General features: G+C 31.6%; 1 protein-coding gene across 1 annotated transcript in view; it reads right to left on the minus strand.

Annotated features, from left to right (window-relative positions):
* Nucleotides 1–259: 259 nt before the first annotated feature.
* The window catches only part of LOC134714390 (uncharacterized), a 38,054-nt gene continuing 16,290 nt past the window's right edge, over nucleotides 260–22,023 (minus strand). The window contains exons 2-3 of the mRNA XM_063575632.1: nucleotides 8,353–8,462; nucleotides 260–962 (exon numbers count right to left, since the gene is read on the minus strand). Coding sequence (XP_063431702.1) covers nucleotides 260–962; nucleotides 8,353–8,462 — 813 coding nt within the window. The remainder of the gene's footprint in view (nucleotides 963–8,352; nucleotides 8,463–22,023) is intronic.

The following is a 22,023-nucleotide window of genomic DNA, read 5'->3' on the forward strand; positions in this document are numbered from 1 at the left end:
AAATTATTAAAACACTCATTTTGAAGTTTTGAAGAAATTGTGTTACTTATTAAATAGCAAAGAATGAAAATCTTTCAAAAATAAACTGAATGACCATACAAAAATCATAACAAAAATCTAGTTTCAAAAATTAACTTTTCCAAACATTTTTTTTAAACTAAAACAAAAATTTATATTTTCAAACTTTTTTTTAAACTAAAGCAAAAATTTATATTTTTCCAAATTTTTTTTAAAGAAAATATACAAAATGTAAATTTATTTACCAAAAATTAACCAAAAAACTAGACAGCTTCAAGACAGTTTGGTATGAAGGAACAAGGCAGCCTAGCACTCTACTAGCCACCTGTCTCCACCCAGCAAACCTCCCAGCTGCCTCAGGGACAGGAGCAACCTCAACCACTGGAGCAGGGATCACCTCCCCGTCCAAAGGAACACCTACATCATTACCTATAACAACATACGGTGTGACTGGAGTGACTGGAGTCTCTTCAGCATGGTTGGTTGTTGCATCCTCATCCACTACCTCCTCGAACACAACAGTCTCCTCCTCTGTTGGCAGGCAAGACACAGTCTCCTCCAGGAACCAGTCGGCTGGGTCCTCCACCATTGTGTCTATACCACACAGCACAGACAGCTCGATGACCTCTTCCTCCTCCAGAGTTGACTCCAAAACCGAGAGCTCCTCCTCGACCATATCATCCTTGTCATCAGCAATTTGAATAGCTGCTTCAGGAACCATGACAGAGAATAATCGTGCCCGAGGTACAACTGCATCGAAATGTTCAGGTTGATCATTTCTTGGCAGCTCAGGAGAGGCAACTGGGACAGGGACTGGTTCTGGCTCCAACCCTAAAAGACGACGGGAGCATCGTGGTGCCTCTAGTCGTGGAGCCACATAGCCGTATGGCATACCAACTCGTCGGAGACGCCTGTTCATCTGGTTGTCCACGTAGTTCCTCACACTGAAATATAATATATTGATATGATACATATTCTGCTTTCCCACTTCTTTTAATATAACATTCACATGTCAAATTGATTATGAAACAACGTCATTGAGATACTGTAAGTTCAGAAATTATTACATCAATTTATAATTGTGATTTTTTAAGAAAGTACCAAACTATTTATTTAAAAAAAATCACAAATTCTGAATTTACAGTGACAAAGAAAATAAATAGAAATTGTTCACTGTTTCAGAAAATAAGATTTCATAGTTCAAGGAGCAAGTAAGGTATAGGTCTTTTTTTCAAATTTTCATGCATGTTTTTTTAAAGCATCGACATTTAAATTTTTTTATCGTATGTTTTTCTATGTTGTGATGTTATGCTATTGTTTCAGAAAAAGGGAGAAGGTTTGGATCCATTAAAACGTTTAATCCCGCTGCAAATGTTTGCACCTGTCCTAAGTCAGGAATCTGATGTACAGTAGTTGTCGTTTGTTTATGTAATATATATGTGTTTCTCGTTTCTCGTTTTGTTTATATAGATTAGACCGTTGGTTTTCCCTTTTGAATGGTTTTACACTAGTAATTTTGGGGCCCTTTATAGCTTGTTGTTCGGTGTGAGCCAAGGCTCCGTGTTGAAGGTCGTACTTTAACCTATAATGGTTTTATTTTTTAAATTGTTATTTGGATGGAGAGTTGTCTCATTGGCACTCACACCACATCTTCCTATATCTAGAAAAACTAGTTGAGAAATCGTCCTGTTTTCCAACTCATTTTAGACAATTGGTCATTTCAGAATCTAATGCATTCTGGGTAATACTTTCAAAAGCATACACCAAAGCGTCTTGATTGGTTAAAAACATCCTAAACAACTGAAATTTAACCAATGATGTGACAATATTTCACTTTGGTGTATGATCAATTAGATTACCCATAGTTCTTTAGATTCTGAAAAGGCGAATTGAAAACAGAGCCTGAGAGCTCCACATACTAAATATTAAAGTCAGAAAGGTCAATTTGATGTTTAAAGTTCTAGTCTTTTGTCAACATACCAGTTACATTATTTCCAATCTAATATTAACAAGTTTTCATTCAAGTTTGTGGCAAGTCCCAATTTGTCTTACTTGTGGTGTCATGTAAACACTTGTACCACATGTGGAGCAGGATCTGCTTACCCTTCTGGATCACCTGAGATCACCCCTAGTTTTTGGTGGGGTTCGTGTTGTTTATTCTTTAGTTTTCTATGTTGTGTCATGTGTACTATTGTTTGTTTGTCTTTTTTATTTTTTGCCATGGTGTTGTCAGTTTATTTTCGATTTATGAGTTTGACTGTCCCTCTGGTATCTTTCTTCCCTCTTTTGTACATAAATTTTCAAGAAATTGACATATTTCATTAATCTGGTAATTGATTTAGCTACAATTATAAACCATCGAGTGTGATATGATATTTATCCACTCGAGGCAGCTAATTTTCAATTTAAAATGTGAGGCTCACCCGAGCATTTTTAATATTTAAAATTTAACTGTCAAGAGTGCACTGGATAAATATCATTTGTTTGGAAAGAATATTCATGTTATTTTTTGCATATTTATGTTATTTTGCTGACACAATTCTTCATTTTTATTTTAGTACACAGCTGTATCCTGCATTTGTTTGGAAAGAATATTCATGTTAATTCTATTTCCAGTTTTGACCACTGGCCAGAACATTTCTTTCCCAAAACCTTCCAACCCACACTACATCTTAAAAAATCTTTAATCCTGTGATCTTCATTGTTTTTAATTCATAGTGTTACAGTCTTAATCAGGCTATTCAACAAAACTGTTTCATATTTTGTCATCTTGGACTTTCAGAGATATAACACTTCAGCATAGGATTTTGTTGTTTTTTGAAGGTCATATGTAAAAAGAGACCTATTACATGTATTAATAGTCCAGCTATCTTTATTCTAAGGGGTTAATATTCGTATTAATGTCAATCATACCATTTATTTCTAGATAATATAAAAAAATGGCTGGAAAAACAATCAGGAACCTTTATGTAAGCATTCTTTAACATTTCCAATTCTGATCATACAGCTGTTTATGAGGCAAACATTTTAAAGGGGAACCACATGATAAAAATACTGTTTTATCCACACAATTACTCATCAGAGGCAATCTAATCAAAACATTTGGAGAACCAAACAAGGAAGTTTAACTGCTAACTTTAAAATTCTAATATGTTAATGTAGCTGTGGATTTATTTATTTTAGTGGATATCAATTTTCATGGATTAAGGAAAACTTGCTTTTTCATGGATATTTGATTTCTTGGTTTTTCCTGAGTCTTTCCAGGCAAACCCTATAGAAAATTTGTAATTTGTTGAACATTTGAATTTGTGGTGCAATGGTAGCTACAAAACCACAAAAACTTGTATCCAACGAATAATACTGAATCCACAGTATACACAATATTTACTTAGGGAGCTACCATTTGATTTTTATCGGGGGGCTAGGATGAAAAATTTTGTCCTGCATTTTTTTCTAGTTGTAATCTCTGTCCTGCCTTTTTATTTTTCACTCTATCCGGTCCTGCTTTTTTTTTTTAGTTTATCCTGACTTTTTTTACATAAATTGTCATCCTGACTTTTTTTTTGCAAGTGTCTCATCCTGACTTTTTTTTTTTTACTAAAAACTCATGTCTTGCCTATTTTTTTTAAATTTCATCCAAGCCCCCCCCCCCCCCATAAAAATCAAATGGTAGCTCCCTTATAATTGACAGAAAAAGAAGGGGAGTCTCTTTCTATACATGAAATTTGTAAGTTTAACGGTAATTCTAAAACTTGAAATAAAGGTTTTAACTGTCAAAAAAATAAGTGTCGTTTTTCAGAAAAATCCTTTTAAAATCAAGGGGAGATAATTGTATTAAAATTTACAGGACAAATTGAATTCTTCAAAAAAAAGTAAGGCATGTGACCCCTATTGTCTTTTTATTTGTTATTTTTCTGTGCAATTTATAAAAATGAAATACTCTCATTGAATCATTACCAATTCTATTGTTTAATGTTTCCTCTATAAGGGAATACAACTAGGTATACACTTGCAGAGGTCCAACCCTGAACAGTTGGGGCAAAAATGGAAATAATATTCAAGCTTGATACAGGTCTGAATTTAGATTATAATTAAATATTTGACATATTATAGGTTTCTGAATAAATGCAGTCAAAGAACTTGAAATTGGTTATAATGAATTGAATTTATATTCAATTAAAGATTTCTTGCTGTTGTGTAATACACTGTGCTGTTTTTGAGTTAATGTCCATATGTTGATGAAGGATGGACAGACGGACGGACAATGGTATACCATTGATTGATTGTTGGTTGCTTAACGTCCAGTGGCAAATATTTTATGCATATTCAGGACGAGAACAAGTTAACAATAAATAAATAGGTAGGTAGTTTAAATAGAGGTCATCTAGGATGATGATCGGGGAAATTTGAACTGCCACTGGAAAATGAGGCTATATTGGATAGGAACAGAAATTTAGCCTTGCAACAGGCCACCTACGGACCCCTCAAAGAGTTGTTGCAAGGGTTCTTAACGTGCAAAGAGTGTGGCACTCTCTTTACAGGAGGCATCGGATTTAACGTCCCCCTTCTGACCGGACGTGACTGCGAACTTGATACATCCTGCACAGACAAATGGACGCCCCACTTCGGCAAGCGTTTTCTTGCCGGTCGGGAGAAGACCAAGTGACCATATTTCTATTCCCCAGTCACCCTTGGGTTATGGTATACCATAATACGTCCTGTAAACAGACTTATAAAAATTTAGTTTCCCCCATATAAAAAAAATAGTTGATTTTTTTAATTTCAATTAATGTATTTCCCCCATATAAAAAAAATAGTTGATTTTTTTAATTTCAATTAATGTATCTTGGGGAACGGGTCTATCTACAGCATATCAATAAATAAAAAAAATAACGGGTGAACAACAATGAAACAGTAACACTACAAAACAAATAACTTAACCTCTAGAGGTCAACAGTTGTTGATTTCAAAACAGATAAGTATCTTTAATTTACATGTTATTTTGGGCATTTGTTGATCCCCATGTCTGCTTATACATGTATTAAGTCATTTGAACACAAAACTTCTACATATGCCTGAGTAAAGTCCCCTTAAGCTTGTACCCAAGACCTCGACTAAAATTAATTTGGCTTGTTTAATTTTCATAAAATTTTGACACAATGTTAACTTTGACCCTTTGAAAAAAATATAAATAGAGTTGTGTTATAAGCATGCTCATGTTATGCCCGTAGCATACGTCAATAGATATAAACATCTCACCAAATTTTCATTAAAGTTGATGGAATCATTTTTGAGTGATTGTCCGAAAACTGGAAAATCTCCCTTTTTTTTTAGGATAAAACTTCATAACATGGAAATGAAAAATCTAAAATTTATAAAAATCGAGAGAGTTTATGTCAATTTGCCAGGTGAGCTAAAAGAGTGAACTTCTTCTGAATGTGGAAAAATCAAAGAATTTTCTTCAGAAAAAAAGTATATGGACATAAGTTTAATAATGAAAACTATCCATTTTGTTAGAAAAAAACATATGCTTCATTTTTTTAATTTGAGGTTTGACATATGACTTTAAAAAAAAAATTAACCACAGAGTGAATGTTCAATGTTTCTGGCAGAAAAACTAAGTCCATTTATAAGTAAAACTAGAACACACCCGTGAAATCGCAGGTCCTTGACTGAATTCAAGTATATAACTTTGCGCATAGTCATGCCGATTATAGGATACACAGTTTTCTCTGCTTTCAAATCTTTCTGTTTGAACCGGTCGAACTGGAACTTATCAATTATTGGTAATATTAATTATTTGGAAAACAAAAGGTTCAGGAATGGAGTATTTTTTTATCAGCAGCATTATCCTATATTAGATTTAGATAAAGTTGAATTCTTGATTCGCTGTTTTACGTCATGCCCACTAACAAATTGAAAATTGTACCTATACGCCTTATTTTTAGTCGTGATTTTTAGTATTCGTATTGTTATTTTAGGAAGTCTTACTGATTAAAATACTACAATAGGTATCAATTTGACAATTTAGTAGTGTCAATCCTGAATACACCATTTGGTGGTGTGCCTGTCAGATGCAGAACATACAGATAAGGTTATAGGTAACAGGTGAATATACTATTGGTATCGGTATCAGATTCGACTCGGAACTTCTTAATTATTGGCAATATTAATTACGTGGGAAACAAAAGGACATTGAGTGGTGTTATTTTTAATCTACACCTTTGTAATATATAAGTTATATATAAAGTTGAATTCTTTGATTCTTCGTATTTACGTGATGACGGCTGACAAATTGGACCTCGTAATTTTAGTATTATAGATGCGGAAAAAATGGAATTTTATTTTTACAAAATTTACTTCTAAATACTTTCTTATGATCATAAACAAGCTTTCCAAGTTTGGTACAATTCCAGGATAGTAATATTAGTTTATGAAAGTTATTGAAATTAAGTCCATTTATAAGTAAAATATTGGAAAATGGGATTGTATTTGTTTAATATTTAGTTCTGGATATTATCTTATAGGATCATAAACAAGCTTCTGTCCTAGTTTGGTAGAAATCCAGGATAGTTTATTAAATTTTAAAAACTTAATTGAACCACAAAGTGAATGTAATGTTTCCTGGCAGTGAATATTTGTGGACACTGCGGAATCGGCAGAATGTATAGTAGCTTGTTAAGGGATTTTTTTAATTTGAAGCAAAATAGAAGGTCAAATAAAAAGTGTGGGCACTGCCAAGATATATAACACTATATTACAAAGTTCACATGATTTTATTTTTTTTATCTGAGTTTTACCAATATATTAATAAGGAGAAGTGGTATGAATGCTCATTAGATAACTAATCACCAGAGTTTAAATGAAGTGGATATGTAAATCAAGTATAGGCCACCATATGCTTTCCAAAGTTAGGCTCACACCACAAATGTTGATTATTCTTTTGTTTATCAAATTATGACAAAGCTGACAATTGGAAATAGCTTAAATTCACTTTTTGAACCTCAGGTCCCATTGATATTGTTTGCCTTAAATTAGTGGAGAATAAAGGCTTTTTCCCCTGGAGAAGAATCCCAATTTGAAAAAAAAATGGCTAAAAATTATTCCCAAAAAGACAACTTTTTCCCCAAACAGTGCAGTCTCAGTAGTAATTGTGCATGATTACAAACTGAAAAACACTCATTTATACATTTGTCATGCCTAAAATGACTATATGGGCAGATTTGAGGTTCTATTTATGTATCATCACTGACAAAAAGGGGTCTTATTTCAAAGCAGGGTTTGACTCTTGAAAGGGGGTCTGTAAATTGAAGTTTCAGTCAAATTCATGGTTTATTCTAAATTTCCCAATTTGTTGAAAATTACGCATATTTTCCCAATAAAAAAGGGTAGAGGTAGTTTTGCTTACTTTGGTTGTGGCCACATAGAGTTATCCTCATCTGTCATACTGTTATTCCCCAAATGAACAATTAGACATTTTTTTTTATTCTAAATGCTTTCACATATTGATCTGATTTTTAGTATGCGAGTCTACTACCACAAGTCATAGATCATAAATTTGCGATAGAAATTACTGATGTCACATTACACATGACAACATTTTATGGACGATCCGGCATCTTAAAAGTGGACATGCTTTGGCAGAAAACAATTATTAGACTGCTTTTGGGCAAAGAAAAAATCTTAAAAAGTTGAGTGAAGATATTATGGTAGGACACATTTGGGGAAAAGAAATTGTACATGTTTGGTCTAGATACCATTTTGTGGACACATTGCAGGGAAATAAACAAGTTTGAGACTGTAACATGTATATATATGGATAACTTTTTTGACCAGGAACATGTGAAGCTATTATCTGACAAAATACAACACTAAACGAAATACAAAGGTCTCCTTTTCTAGTGGAACTTAACCTGAGAATGACCATGGTCCAAACTTACAGTACAGGGTATCCTGTGTTATCTGACAATCTGGGGGACCAGGACAAAAATGTCAGATTAAGTAGTGTGTTGGAATACTCTGTTTTTTTCTGCTAGGATCGGCATAATTTGGACCTTAGGACAATGTGTCAGTTAAAGCAGGATGTAGTAATACTCAGGTGTGGGATAAGTCAGATTACACTGTATATAGTATGTGTGTTCCTCTAGGGAGTTTATTTTGAACCCTTGAACTATGTGTCAAGAGACCTTACATACAGTGTAGCACTCATTTCAGCTTGTCACAATAAATGTACGATAATCTATTGGTCAGTACTATTTCTTACTTGTTTTACTAATTCATTGAGACATTTTTCTATGTTTCTATGAAAAGAGATTATAATATTATATAACTTACCGTGGAGCAACTGGAGGTAGGCTGTTCCCCTGAATTACTGCTACTACTCTTGCGTTGATTTCCATGATGATAGTTTTTGGGTTATTTCTTTTGTATTCTCTATATGTGGGCTGAAAACAAAAATTGAAACCAATGGTGAAAATTTGTCAACGAAAAATACAATCTTAAAATTAAATATGAAACAATCCTTAAATGTTACCATGGTAACCACTTATTTATCATTGTTAAGTTTTTACTTTTTTTAAACCGATTTATTGACTGTTCATCCCAACTAAAAAATAATTATTTTCTAACCCTCCACCACCCTATAAAATTGATAAAAATACTAATTTTCTCAAAACCAAAAAAAGAAATTAATTAATCTTCCCAACCAAAATAAAATATAAGATATTAAAAAAATAAATGTGACAAGAGCATTTAACTGAAAAGAAACAAAAAATGATTTAAATTCAATGATTGTTTATTAAAGTCATAAGAAACCTCAAATCAAAAAAAAAATAATGCATATGTTTTTTTAACTAGTGAAATGATTTTATGAGTATTAAAATGTAAAAATTAATTAGAGAACTGATAAAATTTTATCACTTTTTGATAAGAAAATACAGTACATTTGGGGTTAAAATTATCACGAATTCTCAAGAAATAAAGAAAATAAAAAAAATATATATTACCTTTTATTAAAAATATTTTTTTGGGAATGGAAATGTTTATAAGACATTTTTAAAAAAAGTAAAGAAATTCTAGTTAGATACAATTATTTCAAACTATATATCATATCATATTAAATATTTTATTAGTAAATATACTATATTAACTTTTTAATTGAACAATTAATTAAATTTTACACTTGTAATAGACTGTTAAATGGAAATTGCTTGAATAAAATATACAACAATATTCGGAGACATTTGAAGATTTATAGTGCTTTTTGTCAATCTGCTTATATGTTTACTTATGTTATATGTATTGTTTTCTGTGTTCTCTGTCTGCAAACAAATAATATGTTATTCAAAATTTTCTTCTTTTTATGCTACAAAAAAAGTATGAGAATATACAAAGTTTCAAGAAATTCCATCAAGTAATTAAGGAGGATATTACAGCACACAAAACTATAGAAATATTGGAAAAGCATCCAAGTCCAAAGATTTAATTATGCAACAATTTCAAAGTTTTATTTTTGGAGAAGAACATATTTGTTCAAGCAGTTACACCAAAACAATGAATTTTCAACAACTTCACAAACATGAATGAGATTTAGCTACCTGGAAAATACCTTTCTGTTTAATTAGAATGATTGTTTTGAAAAGCATGCGCGCACTTTTGTTGTGACAACTTCTTTCCCTATTCCTCAAATGCCAACATAATTTTACAGGTAAATTGTAGGTAGATCAAAGGATGTTGGCATTCAAGGAATAAACCATTTGTTCCACCTAACAGAAGTTCCAGTGGAAACTTTATTATAAACAATGTCATAATACCTGTACCTGTCAGAACAAATATTCTATACTATTTATTCCGTTAGGAACATCTACTGTAATATTTATCCCTGTGGAAATAATATTCCAGAATAGTTTTTCCATTTGGAACCTATATTATGAAGGAACTTCTATTTCGTGACACATGAACATTGTGTCACTGGTTATGACCCATTGCACTTTATCATCATTAATCTCCGAATTATTTTGACTTCAATTGAATATAGCTTTATAAAAAGCATTTGCTGTTTGTCTTCTGACATATTCTAGACTTTAATTTATATTTGTTTCAAGGTGCAGTTTATGGGAGTTAAAATATTGATGAAATTGTACCAGTTTAATCAAATTGTAATCAAAATACAAGTGCTAAAAAACATTGCATTTTACATGTCCAGTCCAAATACATACAAAAATTTGCTTATTTTAAACAAGATATTTGTCCAACTTTTAGTTAATTTTGTGCTAATTGAATAAATTATCACATGTTTGATGAATCTTTTACCATATATTGTCCTACAGCTATACTCAGTTGATAATTGCAATAAAAACAAACCTTTTAATTGGTTTCCTACCTGTCAATTCAAAATTGACGAAAATCACAACATTAACAAAAGATTATAATTAAGGGTTAAAGAAAAGTATTACTTGAATATAACAGTTATTATCAAATATATATATGTACATCTTTAAATTGTGAATATATGTACAATATTTTTACTAAGGCCAGAAACATATAATTAGGTCTTTCCACCTTTCTGTGGAAAGACCTATTGTATTTCTTCTGATTATCATTATTATTTTTTCTTTTTTTTTTCTTCTGGCTTATTTTGATATTGCGACAAATGTTTGTTTCGCAATATGTCGCTAAGATATTTCTCAAATTGTATCGTACAGTTTATGCGCTTTTACATTTAACCCTGCTAAGCCGAACACTTTTCTTTGTAAGAGTTATCTCCCTATTTTCTGTTTATCATCAGAGTGTATCTCCTTCGTAACAAAAAAAGATAGAGACAAAATTCTTTTTACAAATTGTTCGTTACATCCTAAGAAAAATTTGGCTTATTTGGATCGAAGCGATTCAATGAAATTTTATAGGAGTTCTCTACCTTTACCAAATTAATTTCTCAATATGTGTTATTAACTAATAAACCGTCAACCGTATAACCCTGGAATGTATTTATTTGAGATCCCTAGGCCCTTTATTAGAAAATGGGGTCAAGGTCAAAGGTCAAGGTCAAGTTCTAAATTCGGAATTTTCCATGTTTTTGCATTTCCTCCAACCCTTGAAAAGGTACATATTAAAGAACAAGTGCAAAATGATTGCTATATAGTTATGAAGATATGTTACATTTGGTCTGATGCAATTAAATAGCATTTAATAGGAGTTAGTGCCCCTGAAATGTCTTGATAAGAGGTTATTTGATTATAACTTCAACTAAGTCCATTTTAATGGCATTTGACCTTGTGCAAAAGGTTGGATGACAAATGACCTTGAAAAATGACTACCGGAAGTGACCTTGAGAAAACCGGAAGTAACTTTTTTTGCAATTTTTTCGTATAAAAGTACTCAGAATCCATAATTTTGTCATATAGATAAATAAACTGATTTCTGAAGATTAAAAATGACTTCCAACAAACCGGAAGTGACCATGTATCTCCCATTCTAAATACAAAAGTAAATAGAAACTATATATTTTTGGAATCAGTGTGAAAGAAGCTATCATATTAGACCAGAAGTGACATTCATTTCACCGGAAGTAGCATATTATCTCCTTTATATCACTTAAAAATATGATTAAACCATTATTTATCCTATCAGTATGAACAACGCCAATCACGAATTATACTCCCAATTTCCTCCACAGATTCTCTCCCAACACCACACCAGTGGCTGTTAATTGGTTTATTGTCCATGGTATCTACTGAAAATTAATGATGGTGACAACATCATTGGATTAGCCAGATTTATTACCTTTGTACATTTAATCGATCTTGATTGCACCTGTGTGCTTTAAAATACAGTATTTAAATGTCCTTTCATTGTAAGATAAATGTGTGACATTTTTATTTAAAATATGATAATTATTTCTGTATGAATATGCCCATGTCATTGTCATATGACCAGGAACATGTTAGATATACTGTACCCAGATATGACATACAACGCACAACGTATAAAAATACGAATAAAACACTAATTTTGTATTTTCATTATAGTCCGATCCGGAGGGAATACTCCCAAATTTCTCCGAGAATTTAGGGAGTGATGTCGGAGTTTCCTGGTGTTACACCAGGAAAAAACTCGGTGTATGGAGTTTGGGATGGCTTTCGCGAAAATTGTACTGTATATGTCTCTTCTTAGGCTATTGATGACTTTTCAATACTGTAAGTTTATTTTTACTGAAGTATACAAACCAATTGTCATGTTTAATATAAAAAAAAAAGTAAACCAAACTATCTTATTAAACATGTTCAATATAAATTGAATAAGAATAACAAAAAGTTTCCTTTATGGGCCATAAACACAGTTCAATTTTTTTGTCATTGTAATCAGAATGTAATCATAAAGTAATCAGGATAACAGGGTATTTTGAAAAAGTAATTGATTAAATTAAATTACATGTAATCAGATTTTTGGCTGATTGACGATTACAATGATTACTTGAAAAATTGTAATCAATTACAGCTGATTAAAGATTACAATTACCCCAACTCTGACAGTAACTGAAGGCTTTATGAGGAGAGAAATTCTGTTTACACCAAAAAAATGTAATTTCTCAGAAAAAAGGATACCAATATTAAAAAATATATCTTCAAATAATTCGATTGACCAAAGTCTAAATATTTACTGAAATGATTGTTAAATAAAATTTAGAAACTATTTTATTACCAATTCAATGAGCAAAAATTATAAGAACTCATTATAAATATTAAAATTCGATGTATAAATTTGAAAATTATCAACTCTCCTATAGGACATTTAATTTTTACTATTTCTATTTTTATTTTCAAAGCACAAAATAAAGAATTTAAATGATAGATTATCCCAAATGATTTATAAATGAATTTCTTGAATGACAAACATATATTTCTCCTTCTAAAACTGATGCATTATTTCTTATGTGAATATATAGTCCATGGTCAACAGTACACCAACTACAATTCATATAGCTTGTCAGTAGTCTCCAAACTTTCTACAACAGCTGGAAACATCTCCAGCCAGTGGTAAGTTGTTATTCTTCTTATATACGTTATACAAAAGATTATACACTGAAAAAATAGATATATTAAACACTGTAAAATAGAGGTATTTTGTTTTGGTATGTATGTAGGATTCAAATCTATGGTGGGTTCCAAATCTATAGCAGATTCCTAATCTATGGCAAATGTGACGTCATGCCATCCTAAATCTATGGCAGATTTTTACAATCCTAATCTATGGCAAGTTTTGTAATTTGCTAATCTATGGCGGATTTTCGTTGTTTCTAAATCTATGGGAAATTTTGAGCTAATGAAAAACAATGCAGTACATATATATATGATCAATGACTTGCCTGAAACCAGTAGAAGTTTACGACATGTCTATAAATATTTGTGAAATAATGGTCAACCAAATCGTTATGGTAACCTATTTGTTTTTGTAAATGATGAATTCATCAATTTAACAGACTTCAGGCTTGAAATGTTGTGCACTTTAAAAAATTTTAAAAATATATATAATCATGGTACCTATATTTTACCCATTCCTTAGACCAACTAGTAAGTCCCTTAACAAAAAAAAGTTAAAAAAATAAAAATAAACAGTTTGAATTTTCAAATAATATTTATTTTATCGTTAATACATATATTTTGTATTTGTTGACAATTTAAATCAAATAGATATCCGTTAATTTTATCTTTCACTTTAAAAATTTTGCCAGCTGCAGGTAGTAAAATATTTACTATAACTCTAATAATAATAATTTTTTAATAATCCGGTACTGAAAAAAGTGGAGCCCTAGCTTGTACAACGCGGGTTTTTGCTGATACAGCACATTTTGATCCTCTTCTGAATAATAGGTCACATCTTCCTTAAAATCATCCGCTAACTGTTGTCCAGGATAATACCTTCTTCTGGAATTGTGTTCAAATCTATGAGCTTCGCAATCGTTTATGGCAGCTACCATGTAATATTGCGTTATTCCATTGTGACGTAATTTTAAGATCTGCCATAGATTTTGAGAAAACAAAAATCTGCCATAGATTTGAGTTGTTTGGCGTTTGTAACGTCACATTAGCAATGGATTAGGAATCTGCCATAGATTTGGAACCCGCCATAGATTTGAGTCCTACATGTATAATTTATTTCACCACATGTTTTAGAGGGTTTTCTTAAGCGTAGATTTAAGTTTAAATGTTATGTAATAATTCAATATTTCAGTGAATTTGCCATTATTTTGCAGGTTTCTCTTCGACTTGTGGTTGGTAAGTTTTTCATTATTCTGTCTGTCTAACTCCGACCTGTGGTCAGTGAATTATTCTGTCTGTCTAACTCCGACCTGTGGTCAGTGAATTATTCTGTCTGTCCAACTCCGACTTGTGGTCAGTGAATCATTCTGTCTGTCTAACTCAGACCTGTGGTCAGTGAATTATTCTGTCTGTCTAACCCGGACCTGTGGTCAGTGAATTATTCTGTCTGTGTCTAACTCTGACCTGTGGTCAGTGAATTATTCTGTCTGTCTAACTCGGACCTGTGGTCAGTGAATTATTCTGTCTGTCTAACCCGGAACTGTGGTCAGTGAGTTATTCTGTCTATCTCGGACCTGTGGTCAGTGAATTATTCTGTCTGTCTAACTCGGACCTGTGGTCAGTGAATTATTCTGTCTGTCTAACTCGGACCTGTGGTCAGTGAATTATTCTGTCTGTCTAACTCCGACCTGTGGTCAGTGAATTTCTGATTATTTAGTCTCTCTTCCACAGCTGGTGGTCTGTGAATTTGATTTTATTTTGTCCGTTTTTCTTCTACTTGAGGAATTTTTATTCTTCCTTCATTTTCAACTTTTCTTATTTTTACAAAGCACAAAATTAGTTTTCTGAGGCTAGTCCAAATACACGTGCAATCTATTTGTTTACCAATGTCTTTGATACTATACATGTATCTCTCAATAATATTATATATGTTTGATGTTTTTTCCTAAATTTTGCATGCATAGACAAAATCTTTATATATGCTCAATATTTGAACTGTCTTCAAGAAGACTTGTCAAATATATCAATGATGAGAGTTGTGAAGGGGAATACAAATTAAGAAAAAAAATTTAAGCAATTACAGAAAAATTGTTATGCCCAAATTGCATTTTTCAATCTTTTTGCTAAAAACAAATTTAAACAACTGTTCATTAACAATTGAAAATGAGAAATGAAAAATCAAACTTTTGCATAAAAATAAGCTTCACAACTCTCAACGAAATTTATATTAAATACCACAGAGGAGGGAACCAAACTGACAAAGAACTGTTCTGTTTGTAATTAAGATTAAACATAAATATGAAAACCAAGTGTTGCTCCAGATAAAATTTTAACAAATCTTTGCCAATGTATTATTTTAAAGCATCAGAAATATTAAGACTGCAGAATTGGCTTTTCCTTGTTATCCCCCAGACATATATATACATGTATATACATGTATACACCTCTCCAATTAAATTAATAATTTATATACAATGTACTTTCAAATAAATGTGTAAATACTAAAATATATTACTTTACAAATTTCATTAATTAACAAATAAGGAGATTATAGTGGCTTGATTGCCAATGAGAACTATCCACCAAAGTGAATATAAAAAAAGATGTGGTATGATTGCCAATGAAACAATCCCCACACGAGACCAAATAAGCAGTTAGATATGATATTTTTTTATGTTCATGTGTATTATATTTTCCATTCTTTGATTTTCACACACACACAAAACCCTCCTCTTTGTGGTATTTAAAACAATATAGAGCTATACTCATGTAATGGATCAAGTAGTCAGCAGCCTAAAATCATGAAGATGTCTACATCTCTGCAGTTACATCTCTTTACAACACATATACACATCAACCATATTCTTGTTCAATTTTTGCATCTACATCAGTTGCTTTTACGAAATATCGAACATAAAATCAACAACAAAAAAATGACCATGTTAACTTCAACTAACCTTTTTTAATTTGCAAAGACTTCCTGGGCGCGAAATCTTTTTATACCACGAGATCACATGACCAAAATATTCAGTTTTGGACCGTAAAGTGTATACTAAACAACATACGCAATTAACAGAGTTCAAATTCCACTAAAAAAAATAACTAACAATCATGATAAATAGAAATCAAAATGTTAATTTCAACCTGTTAGCAAATAACTTTAAAGAAATGGGTTGCCTCAATCGCAATTGACCTTGAACTTTGTTTGATAACTCAGCCTCGGAAACTGCATATACTTACCTGCTTTAAAAAGAAATTGACTGTTTCTTATTTTTTATTTCTTTTTTTTTTAAATGCTTGAAAGATGCAAGATGCTGAACGATAATCATAATCTAAGCAGTATAGTAAGGCAACAACCATTTGATTTTCTGGGGGGGGGGGGGGGGCGAGGGAGCTATGTTTTTTTTCTGTACAAACTTTTTTTTCGCGACAAGTCGAAAATATTTTCTTTCAATTTTAGCATTACATATACACAGTGTAGGAACGGAACTGTACGATGTTTTAATGTTTTGGTCATTCGGGAGACTGTCAAGCGGGGCTCCGACATTCGAGACTGCATTTTCAGCTAGGGAGAAGAATAGTGTTTTATATAATTACTAACTCTGGGCTCACTTTTAATGCATATGAGAAAAGCATTGCATTTGTCAATAATATTCAAACTTTCCAGGGGTCAGAAAATATTCTAGAGGCAAGAAAACAGGGAAAAATGGAATAACAGTAAGAGCTCCGACCCAAATTATGCAAACGATTGTCTTCATTCAACCGAAAATCTGACTTTACAAGGTTTTTTTAACAAAATTTTAAGTTGTGTAATAAGAATTTTTATATATTTTTCCATCATATACCCGTGACTTTACCATGTTTACACTAGAGAATAGTTCTAAATCTTTGAAAACAGAAGTCTCTAAACATTTTTCACTGTATGGTCGCTCGTCGGTAAACAACTTTCGACTGTATTATCACTTGGAGCAGTTCTGTAATGTCGCTTGGGAGCAAAGTAATGATTTTGGCTACAGTATTCATGAGAAACCTCGATTTTAGTACAAATGTATATAGAAAAAGGAAATTTACAAATCAAATATCTTTAAATAAAAACTCAGATTATATTTTATAGCCAATGGGATATTTATAAATTTATACATTGACCTGATATACTTCTTTATATATTTATATTAATATCATCAGCTGTAGTGTTCCTATAAATTATTGAATTGACTCCAAAGTAAGTAGCAATCGAGACGTCCTTATCATTTACATTCACAAAATTGCGCACTGACACACACGTAAGATATATTTTATTATTAACAAACTAGCTGACAAAAACAAACACAAGATAAAAAAAATGTACATTTTGGAATTTGTTTGTTTATTAATGGAGAAAACATAAAATGAACTTAATTGTTAAAACTTTGTGTTTCATTTCCGCAATGCATAGCGCGGTTTCTTCGACTTGCTATGGCATTGTTAATTTCTTTTTAAAAAACGATTTTATGATGATACAAAGCATGTAAAAGCATCAATCAATTTTGAGTTCCATTTTTCATATAATAAGATACGTAGACTTGTTCCAAAATTTATCAATAAAAAGTAAACAGACAACCCGTCGTTATGAAGACAAACAAAAAACCCTCCCTTATCAACTTTAAACATGGTATTTAATTTCTATCCCAATAATTTTGGGATTGCTTCCTACTGAGAGTGTTTTTTTTAAGTCAAGCGCAGGAGATTTCAAATCCATCCATTAAAAGATTTAAAATCAAGCAATTGAGATACAAAGTCGTGCGCTGTGTAGATATAAAGTCGACCACAGGATTTGTTACATCCCGAGCGCTTGAGGTGAAATGTTAAGATGTGGACTTTAGATCTTCAGCGCTTGACTTTAGATCTTTGAATCTGTACGAACTCTTTTCACTAAAAATCTTAAGTGTTACATGCATCTTACATGTATAGTAAGTCCTAAAATATTCCTTAACAATTCAACTAAACATTTTTGTCGTAAGATTAATTCTACACTTAAGACTTTTTGTGAAAAGGGCTACTTTAAGATTTATGACGCTTGACTTCAAAACCACAACCTTTTTTGTATGAGATAAATATCATAAATGCATCTCTTAATTCAATATAAGGATCGAAATAAAATAAAATTGAAAAACTTAATTCCTTTAAGTTTAAAGCGCTTTTCCTTTTCGGCACTTTAGATTACATGTAGTATATAAAATGTATTAGCGTTAAGCGCAAGATATATACATATAAGTATTTTACTTTAAATATACAGCGCTTGAATTGACATTGACAGCGGCAAACTTCACATTTCCACCGTTGTACTATTTATATATCTACAGCACTAAACTTTAGATCTGAAGCGATCGTGTTTATCTCTTCAGCACTGGACTGTTTTCAATGCAGGACATGACACCACTACCGCTGGACTTTGCTCTACGAACGCTTTATTGACCTCTACAGAGCCAAAATTCACATCTCCAGCGTTTAACGTTTAATAGATCTACAGTAACACGTATACCACGGGAGTTTGTTGGTATCTTATATATGGAAGTGTTTAACGACCTTGACTGGCTTTTTCAACAGCCCACAAAAAAAAGACACTGATCAACATGAACCATACCACTGGTATTAAAGAGATAATAGTAACTGCAATTACGATTATCCCAATATGGCGACGGTAGATATAGGTAAAATCTTTACACTCATTTTTCTTAAATGTAGTATGCTTTTGTCAATAGTTACTCAGCTGCAAGGTTTATCTATACCATTACATCATATTTGAATCGTAAAGGTGCACTGGATTTGTCTAAGCGCTTTGAAAATTGCCGTCGAAAAATTCGGGATGATAATCGTAACTCGGAAAAAAAGATAATCGTAATTATGGTATTTAAAAATGGAAAGATAATCGTAACTGGAAAGTGTTTTATTGATATTGACACTAAAAACATATATCTGATAGCATATAATGAAGTTTTGTCGATGAATTATTTACGAAACGTTCCAACATCTTATGACATTTCTTTTTATGCATATATTATTAACAGTTCTTAGGAAAACAGCTACATATGTGTATTAATTTATGTTTTTTGATTGAGTTAAGTCTGCCAATTGATATTTTAACGTGTGTTTTTCTATGTTGTGATGTTATGCTATTGTTTTTTACAATAGTAATTTGGGGCCCTTTATAGCTTGTTGTTCGGTGTGAGCCAAGGCTCCGTGTTGAAGGCCGTACATTGACCTATAACGGTTTACCTTTTTATAAATTGTTATTTGGATGGAGAGTTGCATGTCTCATTGGCGCTCACACCACATCTTCCTATATCTACACACTAGTATATCATAAAATTTAGTTTTTTAATAAATAATGCCGTTAGTTTTCTCGTCTAAAGTGTTTTACTTTGTCATTTCGGAGCCTTTTATAGCTGTCTATGCGGTATGGGCTTTGCTCATTGATGAAGGCCGTACGGTGACCTATTTTTGCTAATATCTGAGTCATGTTGGTCTCTTGTGGAAAGTTGTCTTGTTGATAATCATACCATATTTTTTTTGGCATTTTAGCTACTTCATGACTGTCACTGAAATTTCGATATCTCAGAAAATAACTATAAACAACACAAATTTAATTTTGAATTATAACAATATGACATCCTTTAAACATTTAATGCTATATAAGAATAGAGAAAGGTTGGGATTTTTTTTGTGTATTATGAAATTAAGTAACGTGTGGAGTTCTTTGACAAGCATGGATTTGTGTTCTCTTATAGTTTGGCCAAAAGCCCGAAAATGAAGAAATGAAGTTGATGTGGCTTTGAATTGTCTTACAAGAAATACTTATTCAAAGAATGACTGCAAAGTGGAGAATAAAGTAACGCATATTCCGCAATATTAGAAACAAACTAATTCAAAAATTCATAAATACACGGTATATGAAAAGTATGATGCATACATATGCATGGAAGATATTGTAGAGACAAATATTGAAGGTACTAAACAAGGAACATTTTGTATTTGCATACATTGTACTTGCCATATAATAAGTTATTTTCTATTAAATGAAAACAAACATTAGCCTAACCTAATTGTCATGCATTTTTCTGAAGCACAAAATATTTGTTGTAAAATCTATAAAAATCTTTGTAATTAAACAAGTTCCGACTGTGATGATGTACATGTTATGCCTTCTGATGTAATTTATCAATATACATATTTGTGTGTGTTTTTTTCAGTCCGTCAAGTGCTTCGTACATGTATTAAGACTATAGGTAAGGCTAAAAAAAAAAAAAAAAAAGCAACTATAAACAAAAGTAACAATAAACTGTAACTATTTTAGATCCTTTACCATCAACACTGTTTAAGGAAACGTCCTAAAATACATGGGTATTTGATCAAAACATTTGTGAATTAAATTTTTAAAATCATATATTATATCAGTATAAAATAGAAAAAAGGCAATCAAAGGGGAAAAAATGGACGGCTATATTTATTGAATTATAAGGAAAAGGGAAATATGAACACTCATATCTATCGATAAAAGTATCAACTGTTAAATCCGATAATGCAGTTGTAAAGTTATTGACGGAAACTTTTGTTCATTTCGCGCAGAATTTTAATATAAACGTGATATTGGAGGCAAAACATATATATGACATATGAAAATGTGGTATACGTGACTTTCATTTTGAGCAATGAATTGAAAGGATTGCACTTTTGGGATATGGGATATAGCTAATCCATCCTTCCCCCTCCCCCTAAAAAAAACCAAACAAAAACGGACTTAAACGCGCACACAACATTGAAACTTTGAAAAAAAATCTAAATATCTACTTACCATAATAGCTGACTCGACAGCTGCTTCATTTTCCGTATCTTTAACAGGTACATGTATATATCAAAAGGTTCACCAGCTAATAGAAATTTATTATAGGATATGCATGTCACTTGATGATCGCTGTATAACATCTCTTATATTATGTGATATCTCGAAAGCTTTTGATAGGGTATGGCATAGTGGCCTCTTCATAAAACTAAAAGCGTATGGTATTGATGGAAATCTGTATAAATGGTTTGAAAGTTATATTTCAAATAGAAAACAAAGCGTTTTTGTTTCAAATGCCTATTCGCCAGGAGTTCCGCAAGGCTCTGTATTAGGTCCCCTACTATTTCTTATTTATGTAAATGGTATAGCTGATAATTTGACAAGTCTAACTCGATTGTTTGCTGATGATACATCTCCTTCTTATTCCAGCAATAACCCTTACACTATAGGGGATGTCTTAAACAGCGATTTATTGTGGGGATAGAAAACTTAATATCCTTCATACACGTTTGAGAAATATGTGCAGTTCTTTAAATTCAGATTTAAATCGTGTTAATATTAAACCCAGTCCCGCATGCAGCTGTGGCCACCCTGTTGAGGATAGTATACACTATTTTTTAGAGTGCGCTCTTCACAACGAAGCCAGAGAAATACTGTTTTCAAAAATTAGAAAGTTATGCTATATCCATTGATCTTCTATTAGCTGGTGACGGTGACCTTTCTTTTCAGCAAAACAAAGACATTTTTGAGTCCTTTCACTTCAGTCTAGTTGTTTCATTACTATTCCTTATAATATTGTATTTTTTTTTCTTTTTTCTTTTTATTTATAATTTTTGTTTGAAGTATGTATTACATGCATTACTTCTATGTTGTGGGTTTTTTTTCGCCATTATCTAATGAACTTTGTGTTTATATTTATATTAGGAGAGGACGTCTCTAATGTTGTTATAACTTGTGTCAAATCCCTTTTGCTACTTTTGCAAATAAAATATGTTTAAACTAAAAGGTTATGCATATTGTTGTCAGTTATAAATAGATATACAAGTTGAAATGATAGGACTTTTTTTTACTGGTAACTCACTTTTGTCCCATGACTGTATATATATATATATATATATATATAGGTAAATTTGTACCTGTAAGTTTCTT

This window comes from Mytilus trossulus, chromosome 4 (genome assembly GCF_036588685.1).
Source record: "Mytilus trossulus isolate FHL-02 chromosome 4, PNRI_Mtr1.1.1.hap1, whole genome shotgun sequence".
In the NCBI taxonomy this organism is placed as follows: domain Eukaryota; kingdom Metazoa; phylum Mollusca; class Bivalvia; order Mytilida; family Mytilidae; genus Mytilus; species Mytilus trossulus.